Source organism: Erpetoichthys calabaricus, chromosome 14 (genome assembly GCF_900747795.2).
Source record: "Erpetoichthys calabaricus chromosome 14, fErpCal1.3, whole genome shotgun sequence".
In the NCBI taxonomy this organism is placed as follows: Eukaryota; Metazoa; Chordata; class Cladistia; order Polypteriformes; family Polypteridae; genus Erpetoichthys; species Erpetoichthys calabaricus.
Genome location: NC_041407.2, coordinates 77,932,794 through 77,950,308, shown reverse-complemented (window position 1 = coordinate 77,950,308; position 17,515 = coordinate 77,932,794). Strand labels below are relative to the sequence as shown.

The window sequence follows — 17,515 nt, the reverse complement described above, 5'->3', positions numbered from 1 at the left end:
TGCAGAGGAGAGCAAACATGAGCTTCACAGGACTAAAGGGCATGTCATACTTTGACAGACCCAGGGAGTTAAAATTCTTTAGTCTTGAGCAGAAGAGACTTTGTGGGGACCTAATCCAGGTCTTCAGAATTCTCAAAGACATTTATAAAGTTGATCCAACTGAATTCTTTACACCAAAGAATCTCGTACTCGAGGACATCAGTGGAAATCAAAGAGAAGTGCATTTAGGACTGAAGTCAGGAAGCACTTCTTTATGAAAGACTTGAGGAAAGCCAAACCAAACTACCGAGACATGGAGTGGAAGCAGAATCCATTACCACCTTTAAGAAGAATCCGGATGAGCTATTGGGACAACTTAGCTATTAAATAAACAAATGAGCTTGATGGACTGAATGGTTTCCTCTTGTTTGTCAAATATCTTATGTTCTGGGGCAGGAATTGGGTAGCATTAACAACATCTGCTGTAAATCAGTAACATAAGCATTTAAAATGTAAGAAATTCTTACCAAAGAATCTGGCATCTTTATTTTGACCTTCAAGTATCTGCCCAGCATCAGGAGAGAAATACTGATCAGGATCACCAGGGAGCATGAAACAGCAATTGCTGATATGATAATCCATGAGGTATCTATAAAAAATATAGATATTATTACAAATTGTATTGTTCTTCAATTAGTTTGGTTCAGGTGATGGCCTGAGTAGACACTTACAGAGCAAAACAGATTAAACTCTTCATCAAATGTAGCAGTCTCCAACTTCTCCTGGGGATTTCCCAGAGGTATAATCCCTCCAGTAGATACACCCATGGCAAAACATCCGGTGGGTGTTATGTTCTACAAACCAACTTCATTAACACCTCACAATCCACAGAAAAAGCAATTCTACTCTTATGTTCTTCCATATCAATGAATTCTTACTCAATCATAGGTAGCAAGCCCAGAGCAGGAATCTAATTTGTGCACATGGGTCTTGTTTTTTCAGCAGATTTAACTAAAGCTTGTGACCATAGGGATGTAAGTTGATGAGAATATTGAAAGGTTTGTCTAGGACCCTAGTGCAGACTTCACCACCCCAGCCTGCCTAATGTTTAAAAAACTTTCACTACATTCATTTGTTGGCCATCTTCACAGTCAGCTCCCCTTTCATTTATGGAAAAAAAATTGCAGCTTCTTACCCCAGCCTGAAGAATGGCCCTTCAGCATTGGTAGTCCATACTGATGAAACAGGCAAGTGTCGATTCAGGAAGGTGACACTAATATTTGTTTCTTATGTAATTTTTTCAAATGTAAAACAAGAAACTAACTAATAATGATTTTTGAGGGTTAATGTTTTTTTGGTGGGAAACAAGGAATACTGCTACTGAAATGAAGGCCCCATTCACACTCCTTTGTTTACCTGAATCTACCTGCATCATCATTTTCTCCACAGAAAGTCTTCACGGTCAATCCACATTTAACTCATCAACAGCCTTATCCTAGCTCAGGATCTGTACACTTTCAGTGATTATTTTTATTTTTTATTTAAATATTCTTATATAATACGCTACTGTGCCTGTCCATTTGTCTGTCCAGGATTTTAAATCACCTGCAGCTCGCAAACCATTTCACCTATTGACATGAAATTTGGTACACATATACTACGTGACCTCTACTGTCCGCTTTTGGGGTGATGATTTTTATTCCTCTTTTTATTTTTACTTTATTTTATTGTAGAATCAACTCTCGGCAGCAGGGTGGCCGTGCGGTGCATGGGTATGGGCGCCATTCTCATCTCTACCACCTTCGCCGTCACTTCTTCTACCGCTTCATATCTCAAATCATTCTTGAGGTAGATTGAACACTTAAGTGAAAAATTAAGAAAAATGTACTAAGTAATTGCAAGACAAAAACTGACTTTTCAGTTTTAATGTGAAAAGATGCCGACGGAAGAAGAGAAGAAGCGGGCCGCTAGAGTGGAGAAACTGAGCTGCTCACGAACAAGCAAGTGTATCAACCTCTGAGCAAACAATTGCTAAACGGACAGAGAAAGAGTATGAAAACTATAAGTCAAGTGTATTCACTGCACATTATCGTGCAGTCCGCCATTACTGGTACTAAATTATAGCCACATGCATGTGAAATTATTGTCTGAAGATGAATCCAAACTGGAACTAGCCACCTTTCTTCTTGTGTGAATAAAACAAAATTTGCTCAAACTGAAATGCAAACCACTGAGTTTTGCTGTGAATTCAATTTTGCACAAATCACTCATCGCTAGTTGTCCATCAGGTCCTACAGGAGCCACCATAATATTTAGTGAACCACTTTATTAAAGAATTTCATTATCTACAATGACAAAAAAATTCAAATCCTTTACTATCCATTTACCTAAACTTAACATGGTCTACACTGCTGGTTCACAGTTTTAGGAGACTGGGTTTGAACGCTGTGCTGGTTGCAGTCTGTGGGAAGTTTGTACGTTCTCCCAGTGCTTGTTTTCTCCAATGTCTTCCTTCATGCCAAAGGTGTATAGGTTAACTAGAATGTGACCAGGTATGAGTGAGTGCGGGCCTTGTGATGGACTGGGGTCCCTTCCTGCTCTGGTTTCAACTTTTCATGTGATAGGCTTCTAACCTCCACAATTCTGCTTTGGAATAAGCAGATTCAAAGAAAATGTTGCATATCAGTATCAGTACAGTGATGGTAAAGCAGGAGGAAAGTACTTGGATGAGGCTTTCAGTTTTCCAGCAGGCCTACACCACCTTCTTCACTTAAGTTCAAAGTCATGGGTAGTGGCTGAAGAAATGAAATCATGAAGTTCCTGAGAAGAGCTGCTAGACTCACATCCTAAGATGAAGTGAGAAGCTTGGGAAAACAAGAGGAAGTCAGGATTGAGAGGTGTTCATTAAGATGGTCTGCACATGTCATTTGGCTCCTCTCTCAGGAAATGTAGCAAGCATGGCTCATGGAGAGGAAATCTGGGACAAGCTGGAAAGTGCCCTGGAAGTGAGATGAAGTGCGTTCAGAGAACACAGGAATGAATAAATGAAGGTGTGCACTCCTGAAATCAGATTAGCCGGGTTTAGTACATGGATTAATGCATGGATGATTGAGGATGTAATGTGAAAAAATGTCATTTGGATGATGCAAATCCCATACTTCAATAACACCTGGACTTATCTCTGCTTGGATTACTGCTTCATGTTAATCACTGTGTTTTAAACAAAATAAAGAAGAAGCAACTGCATTACGGATGCTGTTTTTGCTTCATTGTATTGCAGATTATAAAAGAATAAGGCTCAGTAGTAAAAATCCATATTCAAATGCCACTTATCAGTTTGCTAACACCACAAAACATCATAAATAAAATAAAACACATCATAAACAGCTCAAAGCAATCTGGGGACAGAGTGATGGAGCCACCAAAAGTGGCAAAGATTTAACATGGGCTTCTGCTCTCATCTACCAAGAAACAAATTGGTGACCACAGCAGGATGACATTTTGGCTAATTCAGTCTGGCTTCATGACAGGTTGTGCATCTCCTGTGACCCCCTTTCCGCTATGGAGCTGGCCCTAAAAATGGATCATTAATATGTACTGAGGCAGCTGTGGAGCAGAAGGGAGAGTCACCTTACAGTTGGCCACTCCAAATGAATAACATCACAGGCACAAAGCCTTCCAGAATTAAAGAGGTCAAGGGATGAGTATTTGTCTAGCAGCTGTATCATACAGAAAACAGCAAAAAGGGGTCTTTTGAAGCCTAGTGAGGAAAGGGATAAGAGAGTAGCCACATGTGGGCCAGGACATTGCTGGAGACAGCAGAGCCTCTCTTTATGCAGAGTTACAGCACATGACCACATTGAAATGCCAGCTTTTATGATAGTTAGGACTCAAGTCAAGATAAACCATTTCAGGCCTTTTTTACTGTTAATAATAGCTTGCAAATCCACATTAAAAAGAAAACAATTGGACTATGTTTAGGAAGAATAATAATAATAAAAAAAAACTGTTCAAGTCCTTGCTTATATTATTGTGCTTGTCACCTAGGGCAGCTGCAAGTGACGCCAGTCCTACAGCATTCCATGCTATAGACCCATAGGTTTTATGTCTCCTAATTGTAGTTCCTCAGACCTGCTGTTTTTCACATCCTCTCTGCTTGTGGTGCCTGTTGTCCTGTGTGTCATCTTTTTCCTTATTTGACACAGACATTATAAATGGTGGGATGGGCTGTTTTGGTCCAACTATGGTAGCAACAGAAGGTAAAGATATCTACAGTTGCTTAATAACTAGTCTTCCCCATACTTCAAGCTGTTAGTTATTCCTTGACATACATAAGGTCATGCAATAAGATCAATGGTATTTCAAAATGTTGCTCATTCTTAAATAAGGAAGAGATTCCTTATTTTTTGAGAATCATAGACATTAGTATTATACTCAGGCAGATTTGGATGTGAGCAGCAAATGGTAGCTCTAGAAGCAAGATGTACATGTCTTGGAGGAAAAAATTGTGATGAATATCTAGGGATAGGGACTGGTCCTCCATGAACTGCTTGCAAGAAAGATGACCTTGTGATGATTTTTGATTTGCCATAACTTTTCTCTTGTCATTCAGGAAAATGTGGAGAGCTTTCACAAATAAAGTGGTTAGTGCTGCTGCCTAATGGATCTTGTGACCTGAGCTCAGATCCTCTACTTGATCATTGTCGATATGATGTTTCCTTCCTGTGTCTGTGCAGATGTTTCTCAAGATAATATAGTTGTCCTCCCACATCCACAAAGGCACATGTGGTAGGTTAATTTGTGACTTTAAACTGTCTCCAGTGTGGGTGTGCGTATATGTGTGTGCTGTTGCACATGTTCCCTGGCCAGGTTGACCCATAGCAGCCACGAGAGCTTCCAGCCACCATGACCTTGATTTGAAGTAAGCCTGTTTAAGAATATGTGTATGTACTCTACCCATTAAAAGTTTGGAATCACCTAGAAATGTTAATGTGTTTGATAAAAATGTATACTTTTTCTCAAGATACCGATAAATAGATTTAAACATATAGCCAAGACACAACTAGTGTTGGTAATGGTATTACTGTTTGAAATTACTTATTTTTAATTTATTATTCACATATGACTGACTGCAAAGCCTGATTCTTAGCAGCCATTCCTTCCATGTCCTCATGGTCAACTCCCTTAGCTTATTCTTAATGAGTCATATATAAATGCTAATTGGTTTAGCATTGATTTGGTTATTAGAGAAATGTTCGTAGTTGCATTAGCACCATTGACACCTGTTATTCAGTTTACTTGGGGTTACATTTGTAAGGTTCATCTCTGAGTTCAAAAATGGCCAAAATTAAATGAAATAAAAAAATAACTAGCCGACGCCCGCCGTAGCATACGGCAGTGTAAGAATAGCAACAGAAAATGGTGAGAAAGGAATTCAGAAATCAAGAAGAAATAAATACTTCTTGAAAGACGCAGTATGCATGTAGAATTTCTGGCCAAGCAGGATTACATGTGAAAGTGATAAATAAATCAGGCTTTCCAAATTTACGTACTATGGCCATGGCATCCTAATAGTTTTGTTAGATGTATCTTGGACTTCCTGGAAATGTGGACAGTAATATGATCATTTTGCCTACACATGCGTTGTTATTTTCAGCATTTGCTTGCAGTGCGTCTGATAGTCCTTTGTATTGTTCCATGTGCAGACCTTGTTGATGTAATCTGAGATAGTTGAGACGCGCGCCCTCTGTTTTAACATACGCATCTACGACGTACTGTTGGAATAGTTTGCAATATACTAAATGTATTCCTCATTGCTAATCTGTACACGTAAAATTGACATTGAGTAAGCCTTATTCGCTTGGCAGTTCTTTTATCGGGAACATGTTGTAAATCTTTGTGCTAGCCAATGTCTCTGTAAGGGAATAAAAGTGGGTAAACCATAGGATTGCAATTCATATTGAGCGTGGAAATCTGTTTACAGGAGTTGCCTATGGGATATGTGCAAATGTCCCTTTCGGCAGGTGTTTCGCCATCTTCTCCGACGAAAATCGATGCAACATCGGTGTGACATTTTTGGGGCATTGTATCGTCGTAAATCCTGCCTAGGGTTTTCCTTGAAAACCATTTGTACAGATGCTGTTGGATTGGACTGAGTGATTTCATGCATGTGTTTGTATGATTTAGCGAAGGGGTTGATGGTTCTGAGCATGGAATCTAGCTGGAGAAGTACATTTTCGCTGCATGCAGAGTTTGCTTTATTTTGTAAGCATACTTCAGTAGCTTGCGCTGTGTCAAAAACATACAAGTGTCCATATCCTGGAGAGGTAGAGGTGTTAGTGTATAGTGGAGAGATTTGGTGATAAATTTGCCTGTGTATTTTAAAACAGTATGGTCCGTGGCCAGGAGGTTGAGTTATCTGTGCACCCATGGAAGCAAACGCTAGAGAAGGGTTGTATTCTCGAATGTATTCACGATAATTTTTAGCTTCTGACGTTTGCTGTGTAAGAAGCTGTTGTAAAGACACAGGTGGCTCCCACAAGGGTGGTAAAGCTACCTTACTGTTGTGGCAGCACCTTGAGTACTTGTTGGATGTATTCCGTTCAGCAGGCCAGTATAGTGCATGACATGGAAGACGACGAATAGGAATAGAGAAATGCCGTATTGGCTGTGTGTGGGCGGGACTGGTTTTGAAGTGGAAGCAGGACGAACCAGAAGAGAAATATATATAAGAGATCATTTCAACAGTAATAGCCATTAACACAATTGTTATCATTTAGCTGTACTTTTAAATCAGTTTAATGGTATCTTGGTAAAAAAATGTATAATTTTCTACCATAAATATGGGTGTTTCCAGGCTTTTACTGGCACTACGTGTATGCATGTACATACTGTATATACATTTTAATGCAAAAATATGATGGTTACATGAGAGTAAGATCCCAGAGTCCTTTAATGGTAAACCAATCCCGCCCACTAGTACATGATCCCGCCTCTCAATCTAAGTGATTTAGCCACATTAACTACAAGGCAGTCATACGATGCATGGAGGTGTACAGATCTGAGTTAATTTCCTGACTAAAGTCACTTTGCATCTTTGTATCTTCAGGGTCTCAGTTTGTGACTCTCTTGTTCTTTCATGCATTTCTCAGATGATTTCCATGTCTATGCCTTTACTTTTTTTTTGCTAATCATCTTACATTCCTTATTACATTACATTACATTTCATGGTCTGTGCCGGATTTTGACCCTAACTCTGCCCTTTGATGACCTCTTTTATTTTCTTTTTTATTCAAAGACAACAGCCAGCTCTGGGATGGGAGCCTACAGCTGTGCCACTCACTGATGCGATTAGTTCAGAGATATGCAGGTATTTATGTCACGGGTTATTTCAGACATGTATAACTTGGCTTCTGCTTTCATCTTCGGTTACCACCTTTATCATACAATTGCACTTCTTGTATTATACAGAACATTATTGTTCTTGACATTGTTATTCATTGTTTCCATCAGTTTTCCAAACCTAGCCAAGCTGAAACAAACCTGGACATTGTCAGGCATGCTTACTCACAATAGGCCAACTTAGTATCATCAGCCAAATTATTTTCCACATCTTTAACATTTGGATGGGAACACCATCAAATATTAACATGGGGCCAGTTCCACAATACAAAGAAACACATCTTATCTTTGAGCTGTGGAATTTAATTGGAGAACCCAGAATAAAGGCCATGGTAAAATGTGGAGAATGGGTAAACTCCTCACAGATAATAACTAGAACTCAGGGCAAAAGGACAAAACCCTATGACTCTGTGCCACTCACATCTGATACTCTGAATAATAAAAGTAATATTTCAGTTCTGGTCAGGTGTATATAATAGAGACTTTTTCCTCATCTATCTCCTTATAGTACACCTCCAGTTGGCTGTTTTCATACGAGATCTATGGTTGTGTGTAGAAGCTATAGTATATTTTAAGAAATTAGTAATGTTCTTACCATGACTTTTTTAACCTTGCAGTGCACCTTCCTTGGTCTTGCATTTTATTCTCGCTTGCCTGACAATTATAATTAGGATGTAAGGAGATTTTGTGCTTAAACGGACTCTTCTTTCTCTTTTCCATTCTCCGAGTGTCACTACACATGTCTCCTTTACTCCTCTAAATATCACAGGTTTGTAAGGATGACGCTTATGTGTTGACCACCTATGCTTTGACTTCTCCATCATTTTTTTTTTGCCTAAAACTCCATCATAGGGATCTTTCTACTTATCCAAAATGCCTGGGACCGGAAGTATTTTGGATTTCAGATATTTTCAGATTTTGGAACATTTGCATAAACATAATGAGATATCTTGGGGATGGGACCCAAATTTAAACACAAAATTTAAGTTTCATATGCACTCTATACAAATAGCCTGATGGTCATTTTATACAATATTTTTTAATAAATTTGTTCATGAATCAAAATTTCTGCACAGGACCATCAGCAAAATACTTGTAATCAGCTGTTAAACAACAGCAACAATAAACAGTCATAGGATTTCAGTCTCCATCTATGATGCTGTGTTTTGATTTAAAGGTTAATGTACACAGAGAATGAGCAAAAAACACAGTGAGTGATGCATGATGGTCAGGCGGTGACTGTGGCTGATAACAAACTAACTAAGTTCCCTCTAAACTGCTCATGTGCCATGCAGCACTTTTGAACTACTATGCAGCTGTTACATTGCCACTAACTCCCCCTCTTGCACTCCAGTTTGCAAGTGTCATGCAGCTGTTTTTGCCCTTTGTTTATGCTCCCAAATCTCCATCGGACACCCCCTGGCCGTCGTTCGTGCGATGGTGCTACTTGCTGTTTGATACTTCATGAAGGACCACCTGTCTTATGTGTTGTGGTGCTTCGCATTGCTCAATATTCAAAGGGGGCATTGGAGAAATCGGTCATAAACAGTAAGTACCAGCTGATGTGTTGTTCAATTCCACTCGTCAGGAAAATATTTGAGGAAACATTGGTCTGAGTCCTAAGGCAAGTGAGGTCAGGTGGGGAATTTTCTACTTGTGGTGTCATGTCGGTGCTTAAAAAGGTTTGGATTCCAAAGTTTTGGATTAAGGATATTAAACCTGTATTGACGTTTAGCTTGTCTCTTGGTTACATTGCTTGTACTCTATACTTTTTTAGCTCTGGCTTCTGTTTTTGAAGATGGCTTCCCATCAGCCATAAAGAAACCCTCAAATTCAGTTCTAAACTTTGCTGATCTGGAATGGTTTCCTATATCAACTCTTTCTCTATAATATAAAGATTGTCTTTCTTCTGCCAGACATGACTAATATGTGATACAGCCAAGTTTTTGTCTTCCATAATTGCCACTAAAACTTGTTTCCATGAGATTGTGTAATTGTGAAACAAGAAATGCACTAAAATGAGGATTTGGGGTGTGTGAAAATCTTTGGTAAGGAAATCCAGGATTATTGCTCCTAAAGGGTCTCCTTCCACATGGCTTTACATGCACTCATCTACCTTGTGCATGCCATCAGTTCCACCTCCCACCTGCTATTTGGGTGAGAGGTAACACCATCTTCACTCACTTCCACAACTTCATAAGCCATACCAAGACAGGATCTTTCCAGGGTCTTTCCAGGATCCATGTGCCCAAACCAATAGACTTTAGCAGTGGAGAAGTGCATCTGAAGTGCTTGCAGGTAAGTGCTCTGCTTGTCGTCCGCCACTTTCTCTGCTCTACACCAGAGCAATTTTTTTTCCATTCTTTTGCACTTGGATGAGATTAAATATATACATATTCTAATAATACGATTTTTGGTTGTGTTTCACAAATTTGTTTTGTTACAAATTTAGTGTTTATGAATCATTTCTGGCAGCTGGAAGACAGAATCACAATTACTCTGGCATCCTGAGAAAGAAGTAAGAAAATGAAATTCACGAGGCCCATAATTAAGATCTCATGAATGGATAAACAGCATCTTGGGAATAAAGTTCAGCTTCTTTTAAGAACCTTTCTCTATACTCAGTGGCAGTAAATGAAAACATCTGACAAGTGAATTGTCACCTAAACACTGCTAGAGTCTGAATGGCCAATATGAACTTTACAGGATGCAAGTACGCTTTGTGCATTTACTCAGAACTTATCACCCTATGAGATCTCCTACTCTGCCCTTCTTAGGTTTACTTTAAAGTTGTCACAATGCACTTGTGACCCCTTGAATTACCTTATTTAATTTTATTTCTTTAAGTGAAGAAACTATAAAAAAGGGGAAAAAGAAACAAGGGCTGGTGGCAGGCTGCCTGCATCCCAGTGTCCTTTCCTAATCTTTATCCTGCTCAGGCTTTTGTGTCCTATGGTTTGCTTCTTTACTTAACTCAGCCAAGTCAAACAACAGCCCACAGGAGCTCTTTTTATGATTCTTTACAAATGTTTAGCCAAGTCCAAAGTTCAGAGCCTGTTGAGTGTCAATCAGGGTTAAGTGCCTTTCCTTTAAAAAACAACTTTTGCCTTGAGGTGTGCCAGCTCAACTCAGCTTTTACTTTGCACCATTATGAAGTACATTATATAATGTTAGGAGAGGATTTTTAAACTCTCAAGGAAATAATGGTAAAGCTTATTCCCACACTAAAAAAGAAGGTTAGAGTCAGCTGTATAGCCTTCATTATGTGATTAAGCCTAAGAATGAGCTTAGCTTCTTCTGTTGTCCTGTCAGATTTGAACAGTGATCCTTCATACGGCAAAAGAGAAGAGTCAGAACTCATAGTGTTGTAACAGGTAGAACAGGAGAAGCTTCTTCCTCCGGCTTGTTGGGTTTGTTCTCCATATTGTTGTAGATGAAGTACTAAAGTCTGGGATTGTGCAGACCTGATGAGATTAATGACAATGCAATTCAGAAGGTCTGCAGCTCCCTTAATGGTACCATCTGTTAGCACAAATTGTTGCTTCAGGGGATGTATGGTGAAATGTGGAAGAGTGTGAGCTTGTGGGATGGAGAAGTGGGCTCTTCTTATTTTTCTTATATAAATGTGCCAAAATCAATACATTTTTTCTGGTCTTTTAGATACCGCAATATTAAACAGTAGGCATCCTGCCAATCCATTGCAGTATTTCTTGTAGAAAGTGTCAGACCGTCCACATAAGTGAAACAAGGAGATGACTTGAGGGTCATTCCAGGAAAGACTCAAATGTTCTTATTGCCTGAAGAAGAGACCTGAGTTGCCTCGAAAGCTTGCATATTGTAATCTTTTTAGTTAGCCAATAAAAGGTGTCATTTTGCTTGACTTCTCACTACACCTCTAGATAGATAGATAGATAGATAGATAGATAGATAGATAGATAGATAGATAGATAGATAGATAGATAGATAGATAGATAGATAGATAGATAGATAGATAGATAGATAGATAGATAGATAGATAGATAGATAGATAGATAGATAGATAGATAGATAAAAACAACAACAACAACATTTATTTATATAGCACATTTTCATACAAAAAGTAGCTCAAAGTGCTTTACATGATGAAGAAATGAAAAATAAAAGACAAAATAAGAAATTAAAATAAGACAACATTAGTTAACATAGAAAAGGAGTAAGGTCCGATGGCCAGGGTGGACAGAAAAAACAAAACAAAAAAAAAACTCCAGAGAGCTGGAGAAAAAAATAAAATAAAATCTGCAGGGGTTCCAGGCCACGAGACCACCCAGTCCCCTCTGGGCATTCTACCTAACATAAATGAAATAGTCCTCTTTGTAGTTAGGTAGATAGATAGATAGATAGATAGATAGATAGATAGATAGATAGATAGATAGATAGATAGATAGATAGATAGATAGATAGATAGATAGATAGATAGATAGATAGATAGATAGATAGATAGATAGATAGATATGAAAGGCACTATATAATAGATAGATAGATAGATAGATAGATAGATAGATAGATAGATAGATAGATAGATAGATAGATAGATAGATAGATAGATAGATAGATAGATAGATAGATAGATAGATAGATAGATAGATAGATAGATAGATAGATAGATAGATAGATAGATAGATAGATGTTTGCACCTTCTCTTGTCTTTCATCTCCCTGACTTGTTCCCTCCTTCCCCTCCTAGATATGTAACCTGCTTTTTCCTTTCTCTTCACCTGCTTATGATGGCTACACAGCCAAAACACTGTGTTTCTAACCCTCTTTTCTATTTTTTTTTTAGGGTTGGAATAATCTTTACCTTTTACTTTGCAGATACATCCTGATGTAGCCCTTTACCATTCCCATCTTTGAATTGTTTTCAAAATTCCCTGACTATCGCTACAGCTTCTTAACAAATCTTTGTCTCCTGTTGAAATGACTCGACTCAATAGCTGATTCTGCCTAAATGCTGTCTTTTAATGTCCCTTTGTAGGTGCCTTTAAAATTCTCTTACAGATGTCTTGATTTCCTCTGACATGCATTCCCTTGACAGTCCAGCTTTTTCTAAGTGTGGGCTGCATAAGTCTGCTTCTGTCGAGTGTTATTATTCACATCAGCCTTGCTAATCAGAAGGGAAATGAGGCCTAAATATATAAACAGTATTTGAGCCGATGAAGTGAATCCGTTCCTAAAAATTGAAAGGCAGGTTTACTCAAACTAAAGCCGGTTTAAAGTTTCCTTCCATGCAATGGGCTGAGTGCATTTTAACATCTTCTCTAATGTGCTGTTTGCAGGAGTGGCTAATGAAAGCTGCTCCTTGTGGCACCATTTCCATAAAGCAAATCGCTTGCCATTAAGTTAGGGCTGTGCACCAAACTGACTGAGTGATTGAATTATTGTTTCAATTTAATTAATGTATTTTATTCACTGGGCAAAGCTCTCCCTCTCTGACCCTTTATTCAGAAATAATTTGTAGTAACATTAGACTTATAATTCATTTAGGCTAAATAATATAACGACCTGTCTATTTTCCCTGTCTTCTAGTAAAGGGTTAGTCAATAATGAGGGCAAAAAAATGTTTTGAGTTTTGATGTGTGCTGAACACTTTTGGGGTGTGATGTTTGCAATGAGCAAATATTAAACCTGTGAATAAATCCACACATCCATTTCTGATCTTGTTTAATCCAATTAGGGCAGGGTGCTGGAAGATACCTCAGCAGGAGAGGTTATACAAGACAGGAAAGATCCATGCCAAGCTACCTGTCCATCCTAGGGTACACTCACACACAGCAGACCAAATACAAGAAACCCATTCACCTGAAGCTCTAACCATTACATCAGCGCTTCCACACTCAGCCACATTCACAATTTGAGAGTCATTTTACCTCAGATTGGTCTCATTAGGAGCATCCTAGTGGTTCGATGGCAGTGCTGCTGCCTTGCTGCCAAGGTTCAAGTCCTGGTTGCTCCCTGTGTGGAGTTTGCTTGTTATCCTCACATCCACATGGGTTTCCCACAGTCCAAAGATACACACGTTAGGTGAATTGGCTATGCTACACTGGCCCCTGATTTGTTTGTTGTGTGTTCACCCTGTGATGGTCTGGCACCCTGTCTAGTGATTGTTCCTGCCCGATGCTTGCTGGTACTGACCCTAATCTCCCCATGACCCTGCTCTAGATAAGCATGTTTGGAAGATGGATGGATGAATAAATCTCATTGTTCTATATTCAAAAAAGCACCTTAATGCGAAATTTATATATTCATACAAAATTTACATATATTTAAGGTGTTTTCACACTAGTAGTCCAAACCAGGGGGTCATTCATTACTTTGTTTTAATTATCACTTAGTTTGGCTGCATTTTACACTGAAAACTTTATAACCCTTATGTATTAATTTTTCTTTACCGATAAATGTAACGTCATTTCTCGTGTACTGAGAGCAGAGTTTACTTATAAGTCTATCTATCTATCTATCTATCTATCTATCTATCTATCTATCTATCTATCTATCTATCTATCTATCTATCTATCTATCTATCTATCTAATCTTACCCATTTTAGATAATACATTTAAATGATCACAATAAAGATATTTTTGTCCTTTGTACTGGTACATTGTTGCCTTAATAATGAGTGCGTTTTGATGCACACAAATAACCAGATTATGGTGAATTACCCGGTTAATACAGAAACTTTTTTTTTTTTTTACAAATCCTCATTTACATGGGAAAGTAATTTTTTGGAGTTCACCTTATTCAAAATGGTCCAATGCCATTAAACTGCGCAGAAAAGAGTTAAATGTCATCACTGGCTATCGTGAATCTAAAAATATGCATGATGCTTGTGATAACTTTCTTATGTTTTATCAATATGTTTAATCAAATGAACTCTTTATTTATAGGTTTCTGTTACCAGAAGACATACAACGCAGTTTTTTTTTTGAGAAGGAGCCGGTATGTGTGCTTCTAGCCTTACACCCAGGGCTGCTAGAATACTAATAATGCAGCTATTTTACTTCAGTGAGATAAGTATTGTGTTAGGTTACTTTAAAAGGCAATTGGACTATGTAACATGTGTTGCTTTTACTGAGATATCCTACTGCTCTCAAGGTTGGGTAGCTGAGTTTAGATCTATACATTCAACTCATCAGCATAAATTCAGCTCTTTCTGAAATACTGAGACAAATGTCTGACAGAAGAAGAAATAATGCAATCGCCTGAACATTTGCCTATAGAAATGTATTTTATAGATGCTTCTACTTGTAGCTACTGAAAGCGTGTGTAGAGGTAACACATGTGCAGGCTGAAAGAGTGCAATAGACATGTGAAGACTACAAAATCCTTAACAGTAACCCGGTTAAGGGTTTACATGGCCTAATAATTGGGTTATTCACAGAGATATCTATCTCTATTAACCAGATTTCTCAGAGGATAAGCCCTTACACAACTAGTAAAACACGAAAACATTTACACATATGCACTACATTGTCTCCAAATAACATACAAATGGAGGAGTACAGGTCATTAAGCCTAGAATAGCTTATTCATTAGGTGTTGTCCTTCAATACATTTTCTGAACCTGGTGAGTCCACTGCTGGGAGCCAAGTCATATTGAGGCACATTGGTTGTAAAGCAGGGACCAACTCTGGATGGGATTCTGGTGTCAGCCTACCAAATTCATTCAATTACCTTTATCAAAGTGGCATGGCACAACTATGATATATAAAATGGCAATGTGGAAAGAAACACACAGAGTGTCCTAGTGTACACGTAGCCCTCCATATGATGTGCACTTTGATTCACTTTGCCTATTAGTGCTTTTGCCTTACAGAATATTCAAACAAATTCTTACCGTGCAGGGTTGTGATGCAGAAGTATTTGGGCAGGCTTGTCTTGATGTAGGATCTGCTCTCATAGGTCACCACTCCACAGTATTTTGTTTCCGGAGAAAGATTTTCAATCTGAGATGTCCTGTTTATCATCACATTTTGCTGGTGATAATCAAAAACATTTTTAGAAAATGTTATTAGCCCAAACGCCTAATGTGAAGTCATGCAGATTTCAGTCATTAACAATCAACTGAAGTCCATGAATACATTCAAAGTTTACAGATTAATAGCTGCAGGCTGCCAGCTGTTTTAAGATCACTTTATCATCTTGTTACAATAAAACTAATGCTATAAAAACAGGTCCTAGTTATCAGTGTGTTGCGAATAATGGGTCTCACTACCAGAAACATTAATGATAAGACGTACATTAAAGAGCTGCTCAATTGGAAGAAAAGTTCTTAAATGAAACTCATCATGTAAAGCCAAACTTTCTAAGAGTTCAATAAACGAATTCCCTTGTTATGTAGCAGCAGTAGCCTGTTTTATAACCGTGTGCTGACCATCACATAAACATTCACGTCGAAATATCAGCCTACATGCACATCATGATGTTAGTTACCACAGTTTACACTTCTTTAAGCCTCTCTTTGAAAATTTGTCTTTTAATATCCAGGAGAGAAACGATTTTCTCCAGCATCTGTAAAATGTCGGACACTTTTCATTCATCATCGTTGAGCACTGTCTACAAAATCCAGTGGAATAAAGCCCCAGCATGGCTCCCTTGGCTTATATGATAAATTATAATTGTAGCAGGCTTTGAGAGAATTAAATGATGTCCCAACCCCTGCTGTAAAATTCATGTTTGTATAGATGTGATGTATTGTGTCAGTCTTTCCACATAATCGTGTTTCTTTTTAAAGTGCTTAAGGATAAAGTTTGGAGTTGTAGTTCATGATGCCTTTACAAGACATTAAATGTCAGGGCAACATGAAGAAAGATGCGCAGCAGTATGAAGTGCAAATGCAATGTAAAATGTAAATTCTAAACTTACCAATAATTAAAATACGTTTCACTGAAAAACTTAAAGCATACGTTTTTCAAGTCAAACTTATTTTTTCACAATCATACTGTACATTAATATGCCACGTGAAGTTAAAATATTCTGAGGTAAAGCATATTTCATAAACTGAAAAAAAAACATAATTAGCCCACTGTTTCATTTTACAATGGAGCTTATGGGTACTGGGGTCCCATTGTAAATAAAAGGTATACAATTTACCAAAAATATCTGTTTTTTCAAGCCAAAAATATTATTGAGTATTGATCCACATATTTCAATACAGTGTATTCATGTCATTTTGAAAAAGGAAAATGAAAAAAAGGCAAACTGTTGTTGTGAGATTCAGCCATTTTAAAAGGAAGATTTGCCACAAATCTTCCTCCACAGAATGCTTTTGGGGTCAGGAATGTGGATTCCCCATGGAAAGTCAACACCAAGTGCCGTTATTGCTATTGAATTGGGGGGGTGGCTGTCATAACTCCACCCACAGCACCCACCGTGATCAGACAGGGCAGGAAACGTGTCCTTAAACTGAGAAAATAGTGCCAAGAATCTGTGATAAAATCTGTTACTTCCGGTTCACTTTTGTTGTCCCAAGCTTGCCTCAGAAACACGTACTCTTTGCTATGTCTAAGTGTGCGTATCCGGTCATTTCTAAGGCTTTTTTTCACATTGGAGCCTAGTACTTAGCTCCATTATAAAATATAAGGACAGACTGGTTATTTTTTTTAATTTATTAATTATGCTGCACTTTAGCTTCATGTAGCAAATTAATATATACCGTGATGCTGAAAAAAATACCTGAAAACATCAAAAATGCTGAACTTATCCTTTAAATCTACAAAACTGCTTGATTTAAAACAATGAATGTACTCAAATTCATTTATAAATGTTTCTTTTGACATCATAGATCATTGAAACACCAGGATGCACACTAAATTATGAAGATATGAACATGAAAAACGATATTTTCTTGCAAAATAATTCAGAGCTTTGTGCTTTTTAGAATTCCTTACCATGTGCTTGGAAACGTTGAACGTCACATAATATTTAATGTCTTTGTAAATGCTGTCCAGTGTTTGTGCCGTGTAAGGAATCCAAGGAAGCTGTACTGAAAACTTTATCGATCTCTCAGTTGGTATCAGGGTCACGTCAGGAGGGCCAAAGTTTGCTGAAAATAAATTAAAGTACTTACTCTTAAAAGCAAAGTAATTATACACATAAATTT

General features: G+C 38.0%; 1 protein-coding gene across 1 annotated transcript in view; it reads right to left on the bottom strand.

Moving 5' to 3' along the window:
* The window catches only part of LOC114665400 (interleukin-22 receptor subunit alpha-1-like), a 94,163-nt gene that overhangs the window by 22,878 nt on the left and 53,770 nt on the right, over positions 1-17,515 (bottom strand). The window contains exons 4-6 of the mRNA XM_028819944.2: positions 17,304-17,458; positions 15,251-15,389; positions 507-628 (exon numbers count right to left, since the gene is read on the bottom strand). Coding sequence (XP_028675777.1) covers positions 507-628; positions 15,251-15,389; positions 17,304-17,458 — 416 coding nt within the window. The remainder of the gene's footprint in view (positions 1-506; positions 629-15,250; positions 15,390-17,303; positions 17,459-17,515) is intronic.